This window comes from Motacilla alba, chromosome 1A (genome assembly GCF_015832195.1).
Source record: "Motacilla alba alba isolate MOTALB_02 chromosome 1A, Motacilla_alba_V1.0_pri, whole genome shotgun sequence".
NCBI lineage: Eukaryota > Metazoa > Chordata > Aves > Passeriformes > Motacillidae > Motacilla > Motacilla alba.
In genome coordinates, this window is record NC_052031.1 from 18,144,497 (window position 1) to 18,168,035 (window position 23,539).

At 50.7% G+C, this 23,539-nt stretch overlaps 4 protein-coding genes across 4 annotated transcripts; all 4 read right to left on the minus strand.

The window, feature by feature from the left end:
* Nucleotides 1-9,600: 9,600 nt before the first annotated feature.
* Nucleotides 9,601-11,917, minus strand: LOC119707995 (inositol 1,4,5-trisphosphate receptor-interacting protein-like 1). The gene has a single exon (XM_038153741.1). It carries the CDS (start codon nt 11,831-11,833, stop codon nt 9,611-9,613), a length of 2,223 nt encoding a protein of 740 aa, XP_038009669.1. The 5' UTR covers nt 11,834-11,917; the 3' UTR covers nt 9,601-9,610.
* A 1,071-nt stretch (nt 11,918-12,988) lies between these two features.
* LOC119707996 (inositol 1,4,5-trisphosphate receptor-interacting protein-like 1) lies at nt 12,989-15,473 on the minus strand. The gene has a single exon (XM_038153742.1). It carries the CDS (start codon nt 15,387-15,389, stop codon nt 13,167-13,169), a length of 2,223 nt encoding a protein of 740 aa, XP_038009670.1. The 5' UTR covers nt 15,390-15,473; the 3' UTR covers nt 12,989-13,166.
* A 1,071-nt stretch (nt 15,474-16,544) lies between these two features.
* On the minus strand, nt 16,545-19,136 carry LOC119708335 (inositol 1,4,5-trisphosphate receptor-interacting protein-like 1). Its single transcript, XM_038154594.1, has one exon. The coding sequence runs from the start codon at nt 18,943-18,945 to the stop codon at nt 16,723-16,725; it is 2,223 nt and encodes a 740-aa protein (XP_038010522.1). The 5' UTR covers nt 18,946-19,136; the 3' UTR covers nt 16,545-16,722.
* Nucleotides 19,137-20,172: 1,036 nt separating this feature from the next.
* LOC119708396 (inositol 1,4,5-trisphosphate receptor-interacting protein-like 1) lies at nt 20,173-22,433 on the minus strand. Its single transcript, XM_038154791.1, has one exon. The coding sequence runs from the start codon at nt 22,403-22,405 to the stop codon at nt 20,279-20,281; it is 2,127 nt and encodes a 708-aa protein (XP_038010719.1). The 5' UTR covers nt 22,406-22,433; the 3' UTR covers nt 20,173-20,278.
* Between the last annotated feature and the right edge of the window lie 1,106 nt (nt 22,434-23,539).

Here is a 23,539-nt window from a genome sequence, read left to right on the forward strand (position 1 = left end):
CTACTCACATCTGAGCCTTTTTCAACTACCAGCAGCCCAGCACTAGTTGATAGGTAAAACAAAAATAATAATAGTCATCAATGGTTCTGGTATTAATCAGAAGCTAGTGAAACCAATGCAAAGACTTGCAGAAACTTTTTGTGGTTGTGGAGAATATGGAGTCCACTGGGGATCTTGCATAATGGTGTGTGTCACTGATGGTGTTACCTACTCCTCCTCACGTCGTCATCACTGGGATAATCTCAGCTCAGTGTCTTGACTTTTGCACACCTGAGGACTGAGCCTGCGTCTTTATTCCCTCAAAGAAATCCTGACATTTACAAGTGTCAAGTAACCAAAATTTCATGTCACAGAAGCTATTTAAAAGATGGAGTTAATACAAAGATAGAAAAGCAGCATCTGCTGGAATTTCTACCAAAAATGGATAAATCTGAAATATGCAATTCAAGCCTTATAAGCACCTCAAAGTTTGGATGCCTATCTGAAAGTTTTTGACTAAAAATCTGAATGACTTACAGTTGCTTGGTTAAACTGGGAAGTTCAAGAAAATAATCTGTTTCTTGAGGCATGGTTAATAGATACAGCTGAAGACACTAAAAGATAATAATGAAGTAAAAGGTCTGAAAAAAGAAAAATAGGTAAATTTTTCAGATCTCAGAAGCATATTTGACCCAGAAAATAGGTTAAAAAACGGACACATTCATACATTTTATTTATGTCATCACTTGTAGTTGTTCATATTACTTCATTTTTTCAGATTGAAAAAAACCTCAACCCTATAGCATGTTAAGAACTGCTTAGCATTTCAGCGGAAAACAGAGGGGGATGAAAAGAACAGCTCTGTCTGTTCCTCTGCCTTCATTCCTCTGCAGTGTGCTGAGCAACAAGCTGAAGCTCTGTAACACAGAAAACTTTCCTAGTTCTGGTGCAACAGATGTTTTCACAAATGCTTTGACTCCCAGAGAAGCAAGGCTGGAGAAAACGACAGAAGTCCTCATCCTAACAGAACAGCACACTACCTGGCAATCATGAAGCAGCTTTTATGTGAGATTTCATATAAAAATATAAAGTACCAAAAAAAGAAGTCTCACACCTAGGAGACTACTGTCTTTTTTCCCATGTAATTATTCCTTTTTCTCCTGCATATGCAGCTATTCCAGCTTCTGTGGCTGTGACAGTACATTTATCCATTTTCTGGCTTAAAATTTGTGCTTCACTTTAATTTCCATAGTGCTGCCTCACAATTTGGTTCCTAATTCAAAACAAGGCTTCTTTTGCAAAGTCCTGTATATGTAGAAGAAAAGGGTCTGTGCCTTATCCCTTATAACTGAATAAAGATAAAAGGTATAAAGTGCGAGAAAAATAGATACTCTTATTCCTGTTTTTAGATAGAATTTTCTTTTTTCTTTTCTGTGGTCCTTTGTTCCCCACCACAATAAGGCATAGCCCAAAATTCTGAATAAGAAATTCTAGTTACTGCTGTTAAGAATTATCTAAGTATTAAAGAAGATACTGCATGGCATTTTTTTCCTAGACAACTGGAATAATAAGTAATCTGCCAACTTTCAGCAAATGAAATAAAAGCAGAGATCTTTATTCCATTTCAAAACTATTGTTAACAGAATTTTGACTCTACTGGAATGTAGGTGTTTTTTTAGAGTATTTGAAGTTCATATCTAATCCACAATTTAATACATATTTCTTAAAGAATCTATTTGAATGTGTATTACTCAAATACCAAAAAATCTCATTCTGTCTAGGAAAAGAAGAGAGCATGTCTCAGTCTTAGAGGAATTGAAGAGATGGGCTGTCAAGCTTTTAAATGTGCAGGTAGCAGGTGAGTTTGTACTGCTGATAGCAAAAAAGCAACCCAATAACAAGTGTAAAGCCCTCCTTGTGAGCTAAGTTATGTAAATTGAAGAATGCCCTCACTGGCAGCAGGTATATTATTTCAAAGAAGACAGACAACTGTGTTAATCTCCCTTCTGCTTAATCCCTGTCTCTCCACAAATCATCATGTTGACAGTTTAAACAGATTTAGATGTGACTGAAATCAAGAAGAGGAGATAGTCGCAGGATGCTGAGGCTGATGCAGGCCTCCAAGAGGTAATTTTGTTTGTGGTAGAGAGAGAACACAGGAGAGAGAGTAAATCTAACAAATCTAACAAAGCAGCCTTCTGGCCCAGCCCTGAGGATCAAATCCAATTCCACCAAGATACACATTAAGCCCTGTCTATCACAGCTTTGCCCTTGAAAAGACAAATAATGATGAGATTCACCTTGTTGTGCTTGTCCCTGGAGAGAGGAGACAAAAGACATTTAAGGAATCTGCTCTGTTGCTCATTTCAAATGCCTTTTATTATTTAAGTCTTAGTACCTTAGATGAGGGGTGAAAAAAATAGTTAACTCTGTTAGTTTAACCACTTGCTGTCCCTTAAGTAAGAAGCAATAATCACTAGAATAATAAAAACAATCAAGAATCTAGTAAATGGTGGTCAGTGGAACAGTGGCTCATGTGTTATGCATCTTGACCAAATTAATTGTTGCAAAAGGCATCTTTTTATACTTCCTCTTTTAAGTGAAAAGGACTAATTTCTACTTACTGCTCTGCTGAAAATCATTGTGGAAAACATTCTCAAAAGACTGCTCTGAACTTTGAATATTTAATTTAATAATTTTCTGATAGTATAAAAGTTAGATTCCCTTATATTCTTCCTGTGCCTGGGCTGTGCCAAAACCAATCCTTTAATGCTATTTTTCAGTACTTAACAGTCAAGTTTTAGATGAAAGAATCCTTTTTCAATAAGGATTTACCAGCATGCCACTCTTGAAGTTTTTAAACAAAAATTCTATCATTTAATCACTTTAGCGTTAACTTTTATCTGATCAAATTAGCATTTGCTAAAATAACAAAAATTATCTTTGGAATAATCTTCAAAGAAAATTATAGTTACCTGGGTGGTCTGAATGATCACAGCCTGCAATACTATGTTTTAGAAGAAAACCAGAAAATTAATTAGCTAATATTAGTGATACTCTTTGAAGATGAATAGCTATACAAAAGTGCTGAGAATTATTACAGTTATTAGACAGCACAATTAACGGCTACTCACAATTTAAAAATTGCAGTAGTTTAACTGAGCTAAAGGGGATGCCACTCTTTGCAATTCCTTGGGCCAGCTCCCCAGAGTTTAGATGGCTTGAGGGAAAAGCCAAAGAAAATCTGGGCAGATCATAACTGTGCAAGATTGCAGGACCTTTTGTGAATGACCAAGAGTTCAGGCTTCTGCATCCAGAGCGGCCAGGAGCCATTCTTCAGCTTTTGCAAGAGCAAAATCCTCTCTGTCCCCTTATCTCAACAGGCACTATTTCCCTTCTTGCTTCTTGCTCTGGGGTCTCTCCTATCTGAAGAAAGGCCCATAGAGGGCAAAGGTGGGTTTATCTCACCATATGGGAAATGGAGTTTGGGCTTTTGTTCTCTTTGGAACATTTGTAGTCTCCTCTGAAACCTTTCTAATCACCTTCAGTTGAAACTATTTCTGAGAAAGACTTCTGGGTTTGGCAAATTAGCTTTTAACAACAAAGAAAGACTTACACAAAATGACTCTGACCTATTCTAGATGCAGAAGTTCACTCCCTGGACCACCAAGGTGCCTAATTTGGAATACACTGCCTCTTCACTGGCAATTATTATGTTGTATTTTAGCATTTTTATCTGTTGGTAGCCATTCATTCATTGTGTCCTTTTGAATTCGTTACCACATCATTCAAACATGGCCATGTGTGGCAATTGCCACTCAGAGATTTATTTTATGAGGTTTAAATTGAGTTTACAACACCTGCTGTAAATTTCATTCTCAGCCAAGTTTCTTTACTTCATGAAATATAATTTCCTAAATGCTTTCAGATCATAGGAAGGAAAGAACAAAGTATAAGATGCAATATTCAAATTACGTATAATAATATTAGATATAATTCAGTTGAGAACAAATTGACAAATTTAAATTCCCCTTCTACACTGTGCACCACCTTTCCTGGAACTATTAATGATTCAGAAATATTAAAAGAGTCCTTAAATATGGTATTTTATGGACTGTTGAATATTCATAATTTAAACCATACATATGATGAAGGAGTGCAAAGATGCTACATAATGAAATTTCTATTCATTGATTGCTTAATTTTCATGAAAATTTGCTTGTGTTTGCAAAATCAGAAATAAGTCTTTGTTAGTACTTTCTCATCACTTTTAAAATTTGCTTCAGGGAAGCACACTGTTTTACTTCAGGAAAACATACTTTGCCTGGATACATGCCACAATACTCTACTCCTGTTCTACAGGTGAAAAGAAATTCCCAATGGGAAGTTAAAATTCTTTGTCATGGCCACCTTGAACTTTTATGTTTGTTTGGTTTTTTTTCTATGTGCATAATTAATCAGCATTTCTATTTTTTAAATTGTATTTCTTTCAAAAAGTATGAAAGATGTGGATCATTGTGCTCATGTGTTTGGTGGCCCAATGCCATTCAGTCATCACACGAATGGCACTGAAATCAGCAGTGAGGGAAAATGCAGATCCCTTAACATGAAGAAAAAATCACCTTGGCAAGAGAACTGGGTTTTGCAAAGATCTAGAAAATGTAGTGATAATTAAATGCAGTAAGAGAAATAGTCTCAAAGTTAATTAAATAATCAAAAACACTGAAGAAAGCTGTGCCAGCTCTATTGCTCTGAAATATTTCTCTAAGGGAATTGTCTCTGCACTGAAGTGGGGAATGTCTAAGGCTTGTGGCCACTTAATATTGCCTAAATGCAACCTCTTTTGAGACTAAAGAACAGAGAGGGGGATGTCTGCAGTGGCTGAGCCATCATGCGTATTACAGCGCCACACAGCTCCGCCTCAGAGTGGCAAAGTTAGACAAGAATGCCCTCTTAGGGTCATTAGCCCTCCTAGTGCCCGGATGCTACATTAGCATCTGGGTGCCAGGTGTGAAAAGATTAATAATGCATCTTTCAAAATGCAGGTAACACAGGATCTTGTCCCTGTCTGCAAAAGCACAGCACTATCACAAAATCTGATCCATTTGTGCTGTTTGTGCTCTTTCTTTGTGCTGCCTGCTCAGCCCTGAAAATCAGCCTTCATGCAAGCGAGTACCAGGGTGTGAGAGAGGGAGGTGTGTGCTGTGTTACCTGGAGGTGCAATCAGGCCTGTTCCGTGTTGCACTGAGACACTTGGAATTATTCTGCTAACCTTTATGATAGGCTAACATGTTGCAGTGTGTTTTCTTTAGTTTTATTGGCACACTTACTGTTCGGTTTGTGACTTTTTTTAATCCCCTTGTGTTGTCCTCCCCCTGTCTTTGGAGTGGCACAGGTTCCCCATTTTGTATCTTATGTCTCTAAAATTAGACGTACTCCCTCATTGTTACACAGTTCAGTTAGGTGTCAATCTTTTTGTTTGTCACCCAGCCACTCCCTACCAAATTTTAAACCCCCACCTTCCCAGTTGTCAATCCCTCCTATCCCTGCCCTTTTACCCCAGAATTCTCCTTGCTCCCCCCTACCACTGGGTGTCAATCTTCCCCCAAACCTGCCCTCTCTTCTGGAGAATTCCTTGTCTATTCTGTTTCCTTTAGAACTGTTAGTTTACCCAAGTTATTCCCCTCTCTGGTGCTCTTTATTAGTTCAAGTGTAAAATACCCCACCTTCAACCCTCCCCCAACCATACCCCTGTTGGTTTGCTACCCTAAACCCCTCCTCCCGAGCGATGTTACAAAAGCTCTTGTTAGCCCCAAGTCTGGGTCTTGCATGCTTGTCATCAAATGAAGTGGTCCTGAGTTTCACCCCAAGGCCGGTGCTGCTGCTCCTTTGTTCCTGCACCGAGCCACCGCTGGCAGCTGGAGTTTGCAGAGCTTGTGAGGGGTTTGACACACCCCTGTTGTCATTGTCACCCGGCTGGGACATGGTCCTCACCGCGACACTAACAAAGTGCTGCATGCACTGAAGGAGGAGGATGAGAAGGGAGTAGCTCCAGACCTGAGTAACCCAAAATGTTATTGTATTCCATAACTAGCTGTCACGGTTTGACCCTGGCCCAATGCCAGTGCCCCCATGAAAACCCATCCTCCCCTGGTGTCTGCTGTGAGATGTGATCAGAGACAGAGCAAAGCAGGCCTCCACTTGTAAACAAAAGGGAAAAAAAAAACTTTATTATCACACACTTATACAACAATGAACACACAGAGCAGAATGGAAACCTTGCAAACATTCCTCCTCCCCCCACTCAATTCTCACAGAATGACACAAAACTTTAGATCTCTCCTCAGTCCATCACTCTTCAAATAATCAACACAGTCCATCTCCACCCTTCCGACAATCACTTCTCATTTCATCAAGGAGAGAAGAGCCCCCCCTTGTGCCACAGGCCAATCCCCGTCACTCAACAACTGCACGTCGTGACTTCTTCCTTCCATGTTCAGTGCTCTCACCACTGCACATGGACCAGAGCTGCTTTTAGGGTTTCCCTTTCAAGAATGCCCAGTTCCAGAAGAGAACGACAGTCTCTCACTGTTTCGGGACACCAGTCCCCCCCAATATTTCACCCCCTGGGGCCGAGGGGTCTCACCATTACTCATCACCTGTCGTCTCCGCTCACGTCACTCCTTGGCGCCGCCTCCTCCTGTTCGGGACACCAGTCCCCCCCAATATTTCACCCCCTGGGGCCGAGGGGTCTCACCATCACTTCTTTGGCGCCGCCTCCCCCTAAAAGGCAGTCTCTGTATTACAGGAAAGATTCTGCTCATGGCTATACAAGAAAGAGTCCAGCCAAAAGCCACTCTGTCATCTCCTCCACCTAGGATTTCCTCAGCTTCTCTCCGTCGTTCTTCACTTGCACTGCTCTCTCATCCTTTATATTTCCTCTCATCTGTCTCTCTCCTCCTTCGACTCCCGGAGGATCAGCATTTGCCAGGTTTCCACCTTCCGCAGAAGGGTTAAAATCACAGTCTCTGCTCAGCTTGAACTCCCACACTGCTACACACTCTTCATTGGGCACGGTTCCCATTGCCCCGGCCCGGCCGGTGCTATCACATCCAAGATAGCACTGGCACCTCTCTCTCTCACTCTCTCTCTCTCTCTCTCTCGAGGAGGGGGGGGCTGCCCGCTGCTTCTCTGAGTTCCTCCACCCCTCCGTCTCTGTGGGGAACTCACTCTTATTCAAGCCATCGCCTCCCGTCTTCGGCCCATGGCTCCGGCCTACCTCCTTCGGCCGCGTGGCCCTTTCCCCCTCCCCCACCCAGCCCGAAGCTGGGCAGGGGAGGTCTGAACTCTTCCATCCACCGGAACCAAGAGAACCAAGATCCTGTGAGCTCTCGCTTTAACCCCTGTGTTCTCAGAGGCGGATCCATATCCTCAATGGTCAAACCAGGTGCCAATATCCACATCTGGGCACTTATTGGTTTGACCATTACCACCTCCCAAAAACTCATTTCCTCTCAAACAACGACACTAGCTGATCCCCAGATTGTTACCATCTCTTAATACCTGGCAGCTGGGAACAGACCCACGATGGCAGCAAAGCAGTGCTGCTCTGTTAAGGTCGGTGTTGTTGGGGCAGGAGCTCGCTTGCCTTACCATCTCATTCTTGCCGGAGACCTGAGGCAAAGAGCACGTGGCAGACAAGCAGCCCCAGCACCACGCCAAGGAAATTGGAACATCCCTGCTCCATGCAGCCGCCCCAGCCTACCAGCAGTGCAGGGTCGAAGTGGGAGGACAGGGAGTGCCAGCCACCCCAGGCAGCTGGATGCTGCTTCTGCATCACCATTTGCAGCCACAGGACTGCCTTCGCTGTCCTTTCCACTGCCGCCGTCGTCTTCCTCCACAGTCACACCAGTGTTTTCTCCACCTTCCTCTGAACCAACGCTGTCTTCTTCTTGGTCTTTTCCTCCCTCATCTCCCAGGGTCTTGCAGGAGCTCAGGTCCTTGCTGCTGCTGCTGGCCTCACTGCTCCTTCTCCTGCAGCCAAACCACAGGCCCAAGAGGAGCAGGACTCCAGCAAGAACCCAGAATGGCCACTGCTGCAGGGCGCCAAAGAGCACGGCTCCCCAGCCCTCGTCCTGCTGCTCCAGCTCCTGCAGCAGCCGAGCCATCTCTCGGTCCAGCAGCTCCTGACGCTCCTGCATTCGCCGGTGCGTGGCCTCATCCAGCCCATCCCCAGCCGGCTGGGGGTACTGGATCAGGCTTTGCACGAGCACGAATACCAATGACAGTAAAGCCATGGTCTGCAGGAGGACACACAGAAAAGGGTTCAGTGGGGACGGAACGGAGAGAGTCAGTGGAGGGCAGGAGCCGCAGGGATGTGGCGGCAGGGAGGAGAGGGCCCCCGGCAGCTGGCGGGCGGCGAGGCCTGCACCGCTGCCCCAGCAAGCGCCGCGCCCTCAGCAAGGCGCTCCCTCCCGGGGGCCAGGCCCTGGGTGTGGGGGCAGAACACAGGGCCTGGTACCGGAGCTTCTGCCCCTGCCCTCCTCCAGCCCCTGCCCTCCTCCAGCCCCGTCTCCTCACTGCTGTGCACTCACCGCTTGCCCAGGCTCTACTGGGGCCGTGGCACCCGCTGTGGCCTTTCGTAGCTGCCCCCATTGTGACACGGCCTTGTGACACACCTGTGCTGTCACAGAACCCAGAGCGCATCACAGGCCAGCCCTGCCCGCCGTCCCCAGCCCGGTCAGGAAGCTCCTCATGGCCCTGGGCTTCAAGCATTTCTATGGGAATGCTTGAGAGACAGAATACTTAATATAGCCAACTTCTCTGTTTGCAAGAAGTCTTTACTTCAGATAGGGATAGAGGAAGGACATTCTCTAAGATACAGAGGATTAAATACAAAGAATGACACACTTCAGGCCATTTGCGAAACTGATCTCATTTTATTATTTTTTCAAACATAGATATTTAAATATTATTTTAAAGCGGACAATTCACTACAGGAGGGCAGGGCAGTTCTCTACACTAAGGGTAACTTTGCAAAATTGACAACACTAAAGGGCCTCCTGAAGGAATGCTAATAAACAAGCCTCATTTAAGTCTAGTTAAATAAACAAGTCTAATTCAAGTCTAGTTAAATAAACAAGTCTAATTCAAGTCTAGTTAATGCTAATAAACAAGTCTAATTAAAGCTACAATTACAACTAAAGCTATAACTGCAGCTACAACTACAGCTACTACTACAACTAAAGCTGCAGCTACAACTCCAACTCCAACTAAAGCTTCTGCTATAACTATCTAACTACATTAAGCCCCTAAGAGGCTAGGCTGCTGTCTTCAAGGTGTTCCAAGCAACTTCTCCCAGCTTTACTGTCTTCCGTGAGGATGTGCAGGTGGAGCAAGTTTCTGCCTCAGAGACTTGGTCAGCAGCACCGCTGTAACTGGAAGGTGAAGGGCACAGCCGCTCTGAGATGTGTGTGCCCAAGGAATCCGTGTGCTGCAGCATCTTCCTTCCACAGGAGCAGGAAAGCAGCTTCAGGATTGCCAGTGACAAAGGGAACAGCAGTGCAGAGTTCATGTGGCTGCCATCAGGTGTGACCCCCCCCCCAGCACAGACCTGTGCAGGGAACTCCTCTCACTGGTTGGAGAGCAGCACCCAGAGGCGAAATCGCAGCTGACCATAAGCTTGCATCGCCTCTTCGTGGGCGGCCGGATCTCGGGCCAGGCGCTCGAAGAGGTTGAGCGGCTCAACCCTTCGCATTGCCGGCGGCAAGCTGATCTCTGCAGGAAGCCTCTCATTGCCTAGCACAAAGTGGTCCAGGCGTTTCAGCTGCAGGCAGCGGCGCAGGTACGCCATGATATCCCACAGCCGCCGTGCAAATTCCCTCCTGCACCAGCGGGACAGAGGTACTGTGGTCAGCACGTGCATGACCACAGTCTTCCAGGTAGAGCTGGAAAAACCTGTGCCCCTCAGGATGCAGGTGAAGAGCTGCAGACATTTCAGGTGCAAGCTCTCACACGGCAGCTGCCTGGCGATATGCTGGAAGAATTTCGCCTCTGCCACAGCGTACGTCTCGGGCCACTCTGTGCTTGCAATGAAGTTGGCCTGGGCAGGCTGGCTGCTCACAAAGCTGAGGGAGCCACCTTTCTGGGCCTCCGTGGGCTGGCTGACCACAAAGATGTCCGAGTCCTCTTGGCGCACCCCAAAGAGCATCTCCACCGTCAGGCTCTCCTTGCCTTTGCTCAGCTGGAATTGGCAGGACCGGCTGCTGGGCTGAAACACCAAGTGCCACGAGTATGACTGAGGCACGTGCCGCCACGAGCATCTCACCAGGTGGTGGAACCAGTGGGAGGTTTTTTCCACGTCCAGGTAGGAGCCGGTGCAGAGTGTCTCTAGGAGGCTGCGCTGCTGCTTCCGCCGCAGCTCCTTCCGCGAGTAGTGCAGGAAGCACAAGAACTTCTCGTCCAGCTGCTCCATCCTGCACGTGCACACCAGCTCCACACGGACGCTGAAGGTCCTTGCTGCCATTTGCCCTTCACTGTTCAGCTCCAGCTCGAAGGCGTGCCCCGGTGGGGGATCCAGTGGGACCAGCACACGGTACACCCCATCCCAGTCACGGGGACTCCAGCCCTCAAAGGCACTGCCCACGCCGATGGCTTCTTGAGGCACTGGGTAGAAGCTATTGCTGGCGCTGTCCACAAAGACACGGCTGAAGCTCTTCATCAGCTCAGCTGTCACTGAGCAACCTCTCTCCAGGTCCTCCACAGGCCACTTTATGTGGTCCACTAAAAGGTTGCCTTGCTCATTCCCAACATCTCGGGTGTCCTCTCTGTCTTCGATTCCACCGCTGCCGCTTTCTTCCTTGCCACCATCCTTGTCTTCCTTTTCACTGGCAGCCACATTACCTGGTTCACCTTCTTTTCCATCCTCCTTCTTGTCTGCCTCCACATTCACATCACCCTGTTCTTCATCCTGCTTTCTATCATTGCCATCTTCTTCTAGAACGTCCTTCTTTTCTTCCTCAGTGGCAGCAAAACCACTGTGGGCTGCTTCATTCCCACGTTCACTGCTGTCTTCCTGCCCAGTGCAATCCCTGCTCCTCTGTTCACTGGCATCACTGCTTTCCTGCACCTTCACATCCATGTACTCTTCCTGTCCATCTGCGTTGTCTTCCCCTTCATTCACATCCTCGTTGCTGCCCACCTTCATATTGACACCATTGGTCTTCTCTTCATTTCCATCTCCTCCTTCTTCCTTTCCAGCATTCTTGTCTTGCTCCACCTGCACATCCTTCTTTTCCCCATCATTTTCTTCATCGAGGTCTTCATCATTTTCAGCAACGTTGCCAGGTTCTTCTTCAGTTCCTTCACCAGTATTATCTCCTGGCACATCGTCTTCACCATTTGCAGCCACAGGACTGCCTTCGCTGTCCTTTCCACTGCCGCCGTCGTCTTCCTCCACAGTCACACCAGTGTTTTCTCCACCTTCCTCTGAACCAACGCTGTCTTCTTCTTGGTCTTTTCCTCCCTCATCTCCCAGGGTCTTGCAGGAGCTCAGGTCCTTGCTGCTGCTGCTGGCCTCACTGCTCCTTCTCCTGCAGCCAAACCACAGGCCCAAGAGGAGCAGGACTCCAGCAAGAACCCAGAATGGCCACTGCTGCAGGGCGCCAAAGAGCACGGCTCCCCAGCCCTCGTCCTGCTGCTCCAGCTCCTGCAGCAGCCGAGCCATCTCTCGGTCCAGCAGCTCCTGACGCTCCTGCATTCGCCGGTGCGTGGCCTCATCCAGCCCATCCCCAGCCGGCTGGGGGTACTGGATCAGGCTTTGCACGAGCACGAATACCAATGACAGTAAAGCCATGGTCTGCAGGAGGACACACAGAAAAGGGTTCAGTGGGGACGGAACGGAGAGAGTCAGTGGAGGGCAGGAGCCGCAGGGATGTGGCGGCAGGGAGGAGAGGGCCCCCGGCAGCTGGCGGGCGGCGAGGCCTGCACCGCTGCCCCAGCAAGCGCCGCGCCCTCAGCAAGGCGCTCCCTCCCGGGGGCCAGGCCCTGGGTGTGGGGGCAGAACACAGGGCCTGGTACCGGAGCTTCTGCCCCTGCCCTCCTCCAGCCCCTGCCCTCCTCCAGCCCCGTCTCCTCACTGCTGTGCACTCACCGCTTGCCCAGGCTCTACTGGGGCCGTGGCACCCGCTGTGGCCTTTCGTAGCTGCCCCCATTGTGACACGGCCTTGTGACACACCTGTGCTGTCACAGAACCCAGAGCGCATCACAGGCCAGCCCTGCCCGCCGTCCCCAGCCCGGTCAGGAAGCTCCTCATGGCCCTGGGCTTCAAGCATTTCTATGGGAATGCTTGAGAGACAGAATACTTAATATAGCCAACTTCTCTGTTTGCAAGAAGTCTTTACTTCAGATAGGGATAGAGGAAGGACATTCTCTAAGATACAGAGGATTAAATACAAAGAATGACACACTTCAGGCCATTTGCGAAACTGATCTCATTTTATTATTTTTTCAAACATAGATATTTAAATATTATTTTAAAGCGGACAATTCACTACAGGAGGGCAGGGCAGTTCTCTACACTAAGGGTAACTTTGCAAAATTGACAACACTAAAGGGCCTCCTGAAGGAATGCTAATAAACAAGCCTCATTTAAGTCTAGTTAAATAAACAAGTCTAATTCAAGTCTAGTTAAATAAACAAGTCTAATTCAAGTCTAGTTAATGCTAATAAACAAGTCTAATTAAAGCTACAATTACAACTAAAGCTATAACTGCAGCTACAACTACAGCTACTACTACAACTAAAGCTGCAGCTACAACTCCAACTCCAACTAAAGCTTCTGCTATAACTATCTAACTACATTAAGCCCCTAAGAGGCTAGGCTGCTGTCTTCAAGGTGTTCCAAGCAACTTCTCCCAGCTTTACTGTCTTCCGTGAGGATGTGCAGGTGGAGCAAGTTTCTGCCTCAGAGACTTGGTCAGCAGCACCGCTGTAACTGGAAGGTGAAGGGCACAGCCGCTCTGAGATGTGTGTGCCCAAGGAATCCGTGTGCTGCAGCATCTTCCTTCCACAGGAGCAGGAAAGCAGCTTCAGGATTGCCAGTGACAAAGGGAACAGCAGTGCAGAGTTCATGTGGCTGCCATCAGGTGTGACCCCCCCCCAGCACAGACCTGTGCAGGGAACTCCTCTCACTGGTTGGAGAGCAGCACCCAGAGGCGAAATCGCAGCTGACCATAAGCTTGCATCGCCTCTTCGTGGGCGGCCGGATCTCGGGCCAGGCGCTCGAAGAGGTTGAGCGGCTCAACCCTTCGCATTGCCGGCGGCAAGCTGATCTCTGCAGGAAGCCTCTCATTGCCTAGCACAAAGTGGTCCAGGCGTTTCAGCTGCAGGCAGCGGCGCAGGTACGCCATGATATCCCACAGCCGCCGTGCAAATTCCCTCCTGCACCAGCGGGACAGAGGTACTGTGGTCAGCACGTGCATGACCACAGTCTTCCAGGTAGAGCTGGAAAAACCTGTGCCCCTCAGGATGCAGGTGAAGAGCTGCAGACATTTCAGGTGCAAGCTCTCACACGGCAGCTGCCTGGCGATATGCTGGAAGAATTTCGCCTCTGCCACAGCGTACGTCTCGGGCCACTCTGTGCTTGCAATGAAGTTGGCCTGGGCAGGCTGGCTGCTCACAAAGCTGAGGGAGCCACCTTTCTGGGCCTCCGTGGGCTGGCTGACCACAAAGATGTCCGAGTCCTCTTGGCGCACCCCAAAGAGCATCTCCACCGTCAGGCTCTCCTTGCCTTTGCTCAGCTGGAATTGGCAGGACCGGCTGCTGGGCTGAAACACCAAGTGCCACGAGTATGACTGAGGCACGTGCCGCCACGAGCATCTCACCAGGTGGTGGAACCAGTGGGAGGTTTTTTCCACGTCCAGGTAGGAGCCGGTGCAGAGTGTCTCTAGGAGGCTGCGCTGCTGCTTCCGCCGCAGCTCCTTCCGCGAGTAGTGCAGGAAGCACAAGAACTTCTCGTCCAGCTGCTCCATCCTGCACGTGCACACCAGCTCCACACGGACGCTGAAGGTCCTTGCTGCCATTTGCCCTTCACTGTTCAGCTCCAGCTCGAAGGCGTGCCCCGGTGGGGGATCCAGTGGGACCAGCACACGGTACACCCCATCCCAGTCACGGGGACTCCAGCCCTCAAAGGCACTGCCCACGCCGATGGCTTCTTGAGGCACTGGGTAGAAGCTATTGCTGGCGCTGTCCACAAAGACACGGCTGAAGCTCTTCATCAGCTCAGCTGTCACTGAGCAACCTCTCTCCAGGTCCTCCACAGGCCACTTTATGTGGTCCACTAAAAGGTTGCCTTGCTCATTCCCAACATCTCGGGTGTCCTCTCTGTCTTCGATTCCACCGCTGCCGCTTTCTTCCTTGCCACCATCCTTGTCTTCCTTTTCACTGGCAGCCACATTACCTGGTTCACCTTCTTTTCCATCCTCCTTCTTGTCTGCCTCCACATTCACATCACCCTGTTCTTCATCCTGCTTTCTATCATTGCCATCTTCTTCTAGAACGTCCTTCTTTTCTTCCTCAGTGGCAGCAAAACCACTGTGGGCTGCTTCATTCCCACGTTCACTGCTGTCTTCCTGCCCAGTGCAATCCCTGCTCCTCTGTTCACTGGCATCACTGCTTTCCTGCACCTTCACATCCATGTACTCTTCCTGTCCATCTGCGTTGTCTTCCCCTTCATTCACATCCTCGTTGCTGCCCACCTTCATATTGACACCATTGGTCTTCTCTTCATTTCCATCTCCTCCTTCTTCCTTTCCAGCATTCTTGTCTTGCTCCACCTGCACATCCTTCTTTTCCCCATCATTTTCTTCATCGAGGTCTTCATCATTTTCAGCAACGTTGCCAGGTTCTTCTTCAGTTCCTTCACCAGTATTATCTCCTGGCACATCGTCTTCACCATTTGCAGCCACAGGACTGCCTTCGCTGTCCTTTCCACTGCCGCCGTCGTCTTCCTCCACAGTCACACCAGTGTTTTCTCCACCTTCCTCTGAACCAACGCTGTCTTCTTCTTGGTCTTTTCCTCCCTCATCTCCCAGGGTCTTGCAGGAGCTCAGGTCCTTGCTGCTGCTGCTGGCCTCACTGCTCCTTCTCCTGCAGCCAAACCACAGGCCCAAGAGGAGCAGGACTCCAGCAAGAACCCAGAATGGCCACTGCTGCAGGGCGCCAAAGAGCACGGCTCCCCAGCCCTCGTCCTGCTGCTCCAGCTCCTGCAGCAGCCGAGCCATCTCTCGGTCCAGCAGCTCCTGACGCTCCTGCATTCGCCGGTGCGTGGCCTCATCCAGCCCATCCCCAGCCGGCTGGGGGTACTGGATCAGGCTTTGCACGAGCACGAATACCAATGACAGTAAAGCCATGGTCTGCAGGAGGACACACAGAAAAGGGTTCAGTGGGGACGGAACGGAGAGAGTCAGTGGAGGGCAGGAGCCGCAGGGATGTGGCGGCAGGGAGGAGAGGGCCCCCGGCAGCTGGCGGGCGGCGAGGCCTGCACCGCTGCCCCAGCAAGCGCCGCGCCCTCAGCAAGGCGCTCCCTCCCGGGGGCCAGGCCCTGGGTGTGGGGGCAGAACACAGGGCCTGGTACCGGAGCTTCTGCCCCTGCCCTCCTCCAGCCCCTGCCCTCCTCCAGCCCCGTCTCCTCACTGCTGTGCACTCACCGCTTGCCCAGGCTCTACTGGGGCCGTGGCACCCGCTGTGGCCTTTCGTAGCTGCCCCCATTGTGACACGGCCTTGTGACACACCTGTGCTGTCACAGAACCCAGAGCGCATCACAGGCCAGCCCTGCCCGCCGTCCCCAGCCCGGTCAGGAAGCTCCTCATGGCCCTGGGCTTCAAGCATTTCTATGGGAATGCTTGAGAGACAGAATACTTAATATAGCCAACTTCTCTGTTTGCAAGAAGTCTTTACTTCAGATAGGGATAGAGGAAGGACATTCTCTAAGATACAGAGGATTAAATACAAAGAATGACACACTTCAGGCCATTTGCGAAACTGATCTCATTTTATTATTTTTTCAAACATAGATATTTAAATATTATTTTAAAGCGGACAATTCACTACAGGAGGGCAGGGCAGTTCTCTACACTAAGGGTAACTTTGCAAAATTGACAACACTAAAGGGCCTCCTGAAGGAATGCTAATAAACAAGCCTCATTTAAGTCTAGTTAAATAAACAAGTCTAATTCAAGTCTAGTTAAATAAACAAGTCTAATTCAAGTCTAGTTAATGCTAATAAACAAGTCTAATTAAAGCTACAATTACAACTAAAGCTATAACTGCAGCTACAACTACAGCTACTACTACAACTAAAGCTGCAGCTACAACTCCAACTCCAACTAAAGCTTCTGCTATAACTATCTAACTACATTAAGCCCCTAAGAGGCTAGGCTGCTGTCTTCAAGGTGTTCCAAGCAACTTCTCCCAGCTTTACTGTCTTCCGTGAGGATGTGCAGGTGGAGCAAGTTTCTGCCTCAGAGACTTGGTCAGCAGCACCGCTGTAACTGGAAGGTGAAGGGCACAGCCGCTCTGAGATGTGTGTGCCCAAGGAATCCGTGTGCTGCAGCATCTTCCTTCCACAGGAGCAGGAAAGCAGCTTCAGGATTGCCAGTGACAAAGGGAACAGCAGTGCAGAGTTCATGTGGCTGCCATCAGGTGTGACCCCCCCCCAGCACAGACCTGTGCAGGGAACTCCTCTCACTGGTTGGAGAGCAGCACCCAGAGGCGAAATCGCAGCTGACCATAAGCTTGCATCGCCTCTTCGTGGGCGGCCGGATCTCGGGCCAGGCGCTCGAAGAGGTTGAGCGGCTCAACCCTTCGCATTGCCGGCGGCAAGCTGATCTCTGCAGGAAGCCTCTCATTGCCTAGCACAAAGTGGTCCAGGCGTTTCAGCTGCAGGCAGCGGCGCAGGTACGCCATGATATCCCACAGCCGCCGTGCAAATTCCCTCCTGCACCAGCGGGACAGAGGTACTGTGGTCAGCACGTGCATGACCACAGTCTTCCAGGTAGAGCTGGAAAAACCTGTGCCCCTCAGGATGCAGGTGAAGAGCTGCAGACATTTCAGGTGCAAGCTCTCACACGGCAGCTGCCTGGCGATATGCTGGAAGAATTTCGCCTCTGCCACAGCGTACGTCTCGGGCCACTCTGTGCTTGCAATGAAGTTGGCCTGGGCAGGCTGGCTGCTCACAAAGCTGAGGGAGCCACCTTTCTGGGCCTCCGTGGGCTGGCTGACCACAAAGATGTCCGAGTCCTCTTGGCGCACCCCAAAGAGCATCTCCACCGTCAGGCTCTCCTTGCCTTTGCTCAGCTGGAATTGGCAGGACCGGCTGCTGGGCTGAAACACCAAGTGCCACGAGTATGACTGAGGCACGTGCCGCCACGAGCATCTCACCAGGTGGTGGAACCAGTGGGAGGTTTTTTCCACGTCCAGGTAGGAGCCGGTGCAGAGTGTCTCTAGGAGGCTGCGCTGCTGCTTCCGCCGCAGCTCCTTCCGCGAGTAGTGCAGGAAGCACAAGAACTTCTCGTCCAGCTGCTCCATCCTGCACGTGCACACCAGCTCCACACGGACGCTGAAGGTCCTTGCTGCCATCTGCCCTTCACTGTTCAGCTCCAGCTCGAAGGCGTGCCCCGGTGGGGGATCCAGTGGGACCAGCACACGGTACACCCCATCCCAGTCACGGGGACTCCAGCCCTCAAAGGCACTGCCCACCCCGATGGCTTCTTGAGGCACTGGGTAGAAGCTATTGCTGGCGCTGTCCACAAAGACACGGCTGAAGCTCTTCATCAGCTCAGCTGTCACTGAGCAACCTCTCTCCAGGTCCTCCACAGGCCACTTTATGTGGTCCACTAAAAGGTTGCCTTGCTCATTCCCAACATCTCGGGTGTCCTCTCTGTCTGAGATTCCACCGCTGCCGCTTTCTTCCTTGCCACCATCCTTGTCTTCCTTTTCACTGGCAGCCACATTACCTGGTTCACCTTCTTTTCCACCCTCCTTCTTGTCTGCCTCCACATTCACATCACCCTGTTCTTCATCCTGCTTTCTATCATTGCCATCTTCTTCTAGAACGTCCTTCTTTTCTTCCTCAGTGGCAGCAAAACCACTGTGGGCTGCTTCATTCCCACGTTCACTGCTGTCTTCCTGCCCAGTGCAATCCCTGCTCCTCTGTTCACTGGCATCACTGCTTTCCTGCACCTTCACATCCATGTACTCTTCCTGTCCATCTGCGTTGTCTTCCCCTTCATTCACATCCTCGTTGCTGCCCACCTTCATATTGACACCATTGGTCTTTTCTTCATTTCCATCTCCTCCTTCTTCCTTTCCAGCATTCTTGTCTTGCTCCACCTGTACATCCTTCTTTTCCCCATCATTTTCTTCATCGAGGTCTTCATCATTTTCAGCAACGTTGCCAGGTTCTTCTTCAGTTCCTTCACCAGTATTATCTCCTGGCACATCGTCTTCACCATTTGCAGCCACAGGACTGCCTTCGCTGTCCTTTCCACTGCCGCTGTCGTCTTCCTCCACAGTCACACCAGTGTTTTCTCCACCTTCCTCTGAACCAACGCTGTCTTCTTCTTGGTCTTTTCCTCCCTCATCTCCCAGGGTCTTGCAGGAGCTCAGGTCCTTGCTGCTGCTGCTGGCCTCACTGCTCCTTCTCCTGCAGCCAAACCACAGGCCCAAGAGGAGCAGGACTCCAGCAAGAACCCAGAATGGCCACTGCTGCAGGGCGCCAAAGAGCACGGCTCCCCAGCCCTCGTCCTGCTGCTCCAGCTCCTGCAGCAGCCGAGCCATCTCTCGGTCCAGCAGCTCCTGACGCTCCTGCATTCGCCGGTGCGTGGCCTCATCCAGCCCATCCCCAGCCGGCTGGGGGTACTGGATCAGGCTTTGCACAAGCACGAATACCAATGACAGTAAAGCCATGGTCTGCAGGAGGACACACAGAAAAGGGTTCAGTGGGGACGGAACGGAGAGAGTCAGTGGGGGGCAGGAGCCGCAGGGATGTGGCGGCAGGGAGGAGAGGGCCCCCGGCAGCTGGCGGGCGGCGAGGCCTGCACCGCTGCCCCAGCAAGCGCCGCGCCCTCAGCAAGGCGCTCCCTCCCGGGGGCCAGGCCCTGGGTGCGGGGGCAGAACACAGGGCCTGGTACCGGAGCTTCTGCCCCTGCCCTCCTCCAGCCCCTGCCCTCCTCCAGCCCCGTCTCCTCACTGCTGTGCACTCACCGCTTGCCCAGGCTCTACTGGGGCCGCGGCACCCGCTGTGGCCTTTCGTAGCTGCCCCCATTGTGACACGGCCTTGTGACACACCTGTGCTGTCACAGAACCCAGAGCGCATCACAGGCCAGCCCTGCCCGCCGTCCCCAGCCCGGTCAGGAAGCTCCTCATGGCCCTGGGCTTCAAGCATTTCTATGGGAATGCTTGAGAGACAGAATACTTAATATAGCCAACTTCTCTGTTTGCAAGAAGTCTTTACTTCAGATAGGGATAGAGGAAGGACATTCTCTAAGATACAGAGGATTAAATACAAAGAATGACACACTTCAGGCCATTTGCGAAACTGATCTCATTTTATTATTTTTTCAAACATAGATATTTAAATATTATTTTAAAGCGGACAATTCACTACAGGAGGGCAGGGCAGTTCTCTACACTAAGGGTAACTTTGCAAAATTGACAACACTAAAGGGCCTCTTGAAGGAATGCTAATAAACAAGCCTCATTTAAGTCTAGTTAAATAAACAAGTCTAATTCAAGTCTAGTTAAATAAACAAGTCTAATTCAAGTCTAGTTAATGCTAATAAACAAGTCTAATTAAAGCTACAATTACAACTAAAGCTATAGCTGCAGCTACAACTACAGCTACAACTACAACTAAAGCTGCAGCTACAACTCCAACTCCAACTAAAGCTTCTGCTATAACTATCTAACTACATTAAGCCCCTAAGAGGCTAGGCTGCTGTCTTCAAGGTGTTCCAAGCAACTTCTCCCAGCTTTACTGTCTTCCGTGAGGATGTGCAGGTGGAGCAAGTTTCTGCCTCAGAGACTTGGTCAGCAGCACCGCTGTAACTGGAAGGTGAAGGGCACAGCCGCTCTGAGATGTGTGTGCCCAAGGAATCTGTGTGCTGCAGCATCTTCCTTCCACAGGAGCAGGAAAGCAGCTTCAGGATTGCCAGTGACAAAGGGAACAGCAGTGCAGAGTTCATGTGGCTGCCATCAGGTGTGACCCCCCCCCAGCACAGACCTGTGCAGGGAACTCCTCTCACTGGTTGGAGAGCAGCACCCAGAGGCGAAATCGCAGCTGACCATAAGCTTGCATCGCCTCTTCGTGGGCGGCCGGATCTCGGGCCAGGCGCTCGAAGAGGTTGAGCGGCTCAACCCTTCGCATTGCCGGCGGCAAGCTGATCTCTGCAGGAAGCCTCTCATTGCCTAGCACAAAGTGGTCCAGGCGTTTCAGCTGCAGGCAGCGGCGCAGGTACGCCATGATATCCCACAGCCGCCGTGCAAATTCCCTCCTGCACCAGCGGGACAGAGGTACTGTGGTCAGCACGTGCATGACCACAGTCTTCCAGGTAGAGCTGGAAAAACCTGTGCCCCTCAGGATGCAGGTGAAGAGCTGCAGACATTTCAGGTGCAAGCTCTCACACGGCAGCTGCCTGGCGATATGCTGGAAGAATTTCGCCTCTGCCACAGCGTACGTCTCGGGCCACTCTGTGCTTGCAATGAAGTTGGCCTGGGCAGGCTGGCTGCTCACAAAGCTGAGGGAGCCACCTTTCTGGGCCTCCGTGGGCTGGCTGACCACAAAGATGTCCGAGTCCTCTTGGCGCACCCCAAAGAGCATCTCCACCGTCAGGCTCTCCTTGCCTTTGCTCAGCTGGAATTGGCAGGACCGGCTGCTGGGCTGAAACACCAAGTGCCACGAGTATGACTGAGGCACGTGCCGCCACGAGCATCTCACCAGGTGGTGGAACCAGTGGGAGGTTTTTTCCACGTCCAGGTAGGAGCCGGTGCAGAGTGTCTCTAGGAGGCTGCGCTGCTGCTTCCGCCGCAGCTCCTTCCGCGAGTAGTGCAGGAAGCACAAGAACTTCTCGTCCAGCTGCTCCATCCTGCACGTGCACACCAGCTCCACACGGATGCTGAAGGTCCTTGCTGCCATCTGCCCTTCACTGTTCAGCTCCAGCTCGAAGGCGTGCCCCGGTGGGGGATCCAGTGGGACCAGCACACGGTACACCCCATCCCAGTCACGGGGACTCCAGCCCTCAAAGGCACTGCCCACCCCGATGGCTTCTTGAGGCACTGGGTAGAAGCTATTGCTGGCGCTGTCCACAAAGACACGGCTGAAGCTCTTCATCAGCTCAGCTGTCACTGAGCAACCTCTCTCCAGGTCCTCCACAGGCCACTTTATGTGGTCCACTAAAAGGTTGCCTTGCTCATTCCCAACATCTCGGGTGTCCTCTCTGTCTGAGATTCCACCGCTGCCGCTTTCTTCCTTGCCACCATCCTTGTCTTCCTTTTCACTGGCAGCCACATTACCTGGTTCACCTTCTTTTCCACCCTCCTTCTTGTCTGCCTCCACATTCACATCACCCTGTTCTTCATCCTGCTTTCTATCATTGCCATCTTCTTCTAGAACGTCCTTCTTTTCTTCCTCAGTGGCAGCAAAACCACTGTGGGCTGCTTCATTCCCACGTTCACTGCTGTCTTCCTGCCCAGTGCAATCCCTGCTCCTCTGTTCACTGGCATCACTGCTTTCCTGCACCTTCACATCCATGTACTCTTCCTGTCCATCTGCGTTGTCTTCCCCTTCATTCACATCCTCGTTGCTGCCCACCTTCATATTGACACCATTGGTCTTTTCTTCATTTCCATCTCCTCCTTCTTCCTTTCCAGCATTCTTGTCTTGCTCCACCTGTACATCCTTCTTTTCCCCATCATTTTCTTCATCGAGGTCTTCATCATTTTCAGCAACGTTGCCAGGTTCTTCTTCAGTTCCTTCACCAGTATTATCTCCTGGCACATCGTCTTCACCATTTGCAGCCACAGGACTGCCTTCGCTGTCCTTTCCACTGCCGCTGTCGTCTTCCTCCACAGTCACACCAGTGTTTTCTCCACCTTCCTCTGAACCAACGCTGTCTTCTTCTTGGTCTTTTCCTCCCTCATCTCCCAGGGTCTTGCAGGAGCTCAGGTCCTTGCTGCTGCTGCTGGCCTCACTGCTCCTTCTCCTGCAGCCAAACCACAGGCCCAAGAGGAGCAGGACTCCAGCAAGAACCCAGAATGGCCACTGCTGCAGGGCGCCAAAGAGCACGGCTCCCCAGCCCTCGTCCTGCTGCTCCAGCTCCTGCAGCAGCCGAGCCATCTCTCGGTCCAGCAGCTCCTGACGCTCCTGCATTCGCCGGTGCGTGGCCTCATCCAGCCCATCCCCAGCCGGCTGGGGGTACTGGATCAGGCTTTGCACGAACACGAATACCAATGACAGTAAAGCCATGGTCTGCAGGAGGACACGCAGAAAAGGGTTCAGTGGGGACGGAACGGAGAGAGTCAGTGGGGGGCAGGAGCCGCAGGGATGTGGCGGCAGGGAGGAGAGGGCCCCCGGCAGCTGGCGGGCGGCGAGGCCTGCACCGCTGCCCCAGCAAGCGCCGCGCCCTCAGCAAGGCGCTCCCTCCCGGGGGCCAGGCCCTGGGTGCGGGGGCAGAACACAGGGCCTGGTACCGGAGCTTCTGCCCCTGCCCTCCTCCAGCCCCTGCCCTCCTCCAGCCCCGTCTCCTCACTGCTGTGCACTCACCGCTTGCCCAGGCTCTACTGGGGCCGTGGCACCCGCTGTGGCCTTTCGTAGCTGCCCCCATTGTGACATGGCCTTGTGACACACCTGTGCTGTCACAGAACCCAGAGCGCATCACAGGCCAGCCCTGCCCGCCGTCCCCAGCCCGGTCAGGAAGCTCCTCATGGCCCTGGGCTTCAAGCATTTCTATGGGAATGCTTGAGAGACAGAATACTTAATATAGCCAACTTCTCTGTTTGCAAGAAGTCTTTACTTCAGATAGGGATAGAGGAAGGACATTCTCTAAGATACAGAGGATTAAATACAAAGAATGACACACTTCAGGCCATTTGCGAAACTGATCTCATTTTATTATTTTTTCAAACATAGATATTTAAATATTATTTTAAAGCGGACAATTCACTACAGGAGGGCAGGGCAGTTCTCTACACTAAGGGTAACTTTGCAAAATTGACAACACTAAAGGGCCTCTTGAAGGAATGCTAATAAACAAGCCTCATTTAAGTCTAGTTAAATAAACAAGTCTAATTCAAGTCTAGTTAAATAAACAAGTCTAATTCAAGTCTAGTTAATGCTAATAAACAAGTCTAATTAAAGCTACAATTACAACTAAAGCTATAACTGCAGCTACAACTACAGCTACAACTACAACTAAAGCTGCAGCTACAACTCCAACTCCAACTAAAGCTTCTGCTATAACTAACTAACTACATTAAGCCCCTAAGAGGCTAGGCTGCTGTCTCC

What these genes read in the sequence shown, in the direction of transcription:
- LOC119707995 (XM_038153741.1), bottom strand. Translation starts at nt 11,833, where the DNA reads ATGGCTTTACTGTCATTGGTATTCGTGCTCGTGCAAAGCCTGATCCAG.
- LOC119707996 (XM_038153742.1), bottom strand. Translation starts at nt 15,389, where the DNA reads ATGGCTTTACTGTCATTGGTATTCGTGCTCGTGCAAAGCCTGATCCAG.
- LOC119708335 (XM_038154594.1), bottom strand. Translation starts at nt 18,945, where the DNA reads ATGGCTTTACTGTCATTGGTATTCGTGCTTGTGCAAAGCCTGATCCAG.
- LOC119708396 (XM_038154791.1), bottom strand. Translation starts at nt 22,405, where the DNA reads ATGCAGGAGCGTCAGGAGCTGCTGGACCGAGAGATGGCTCGGCTGCTG.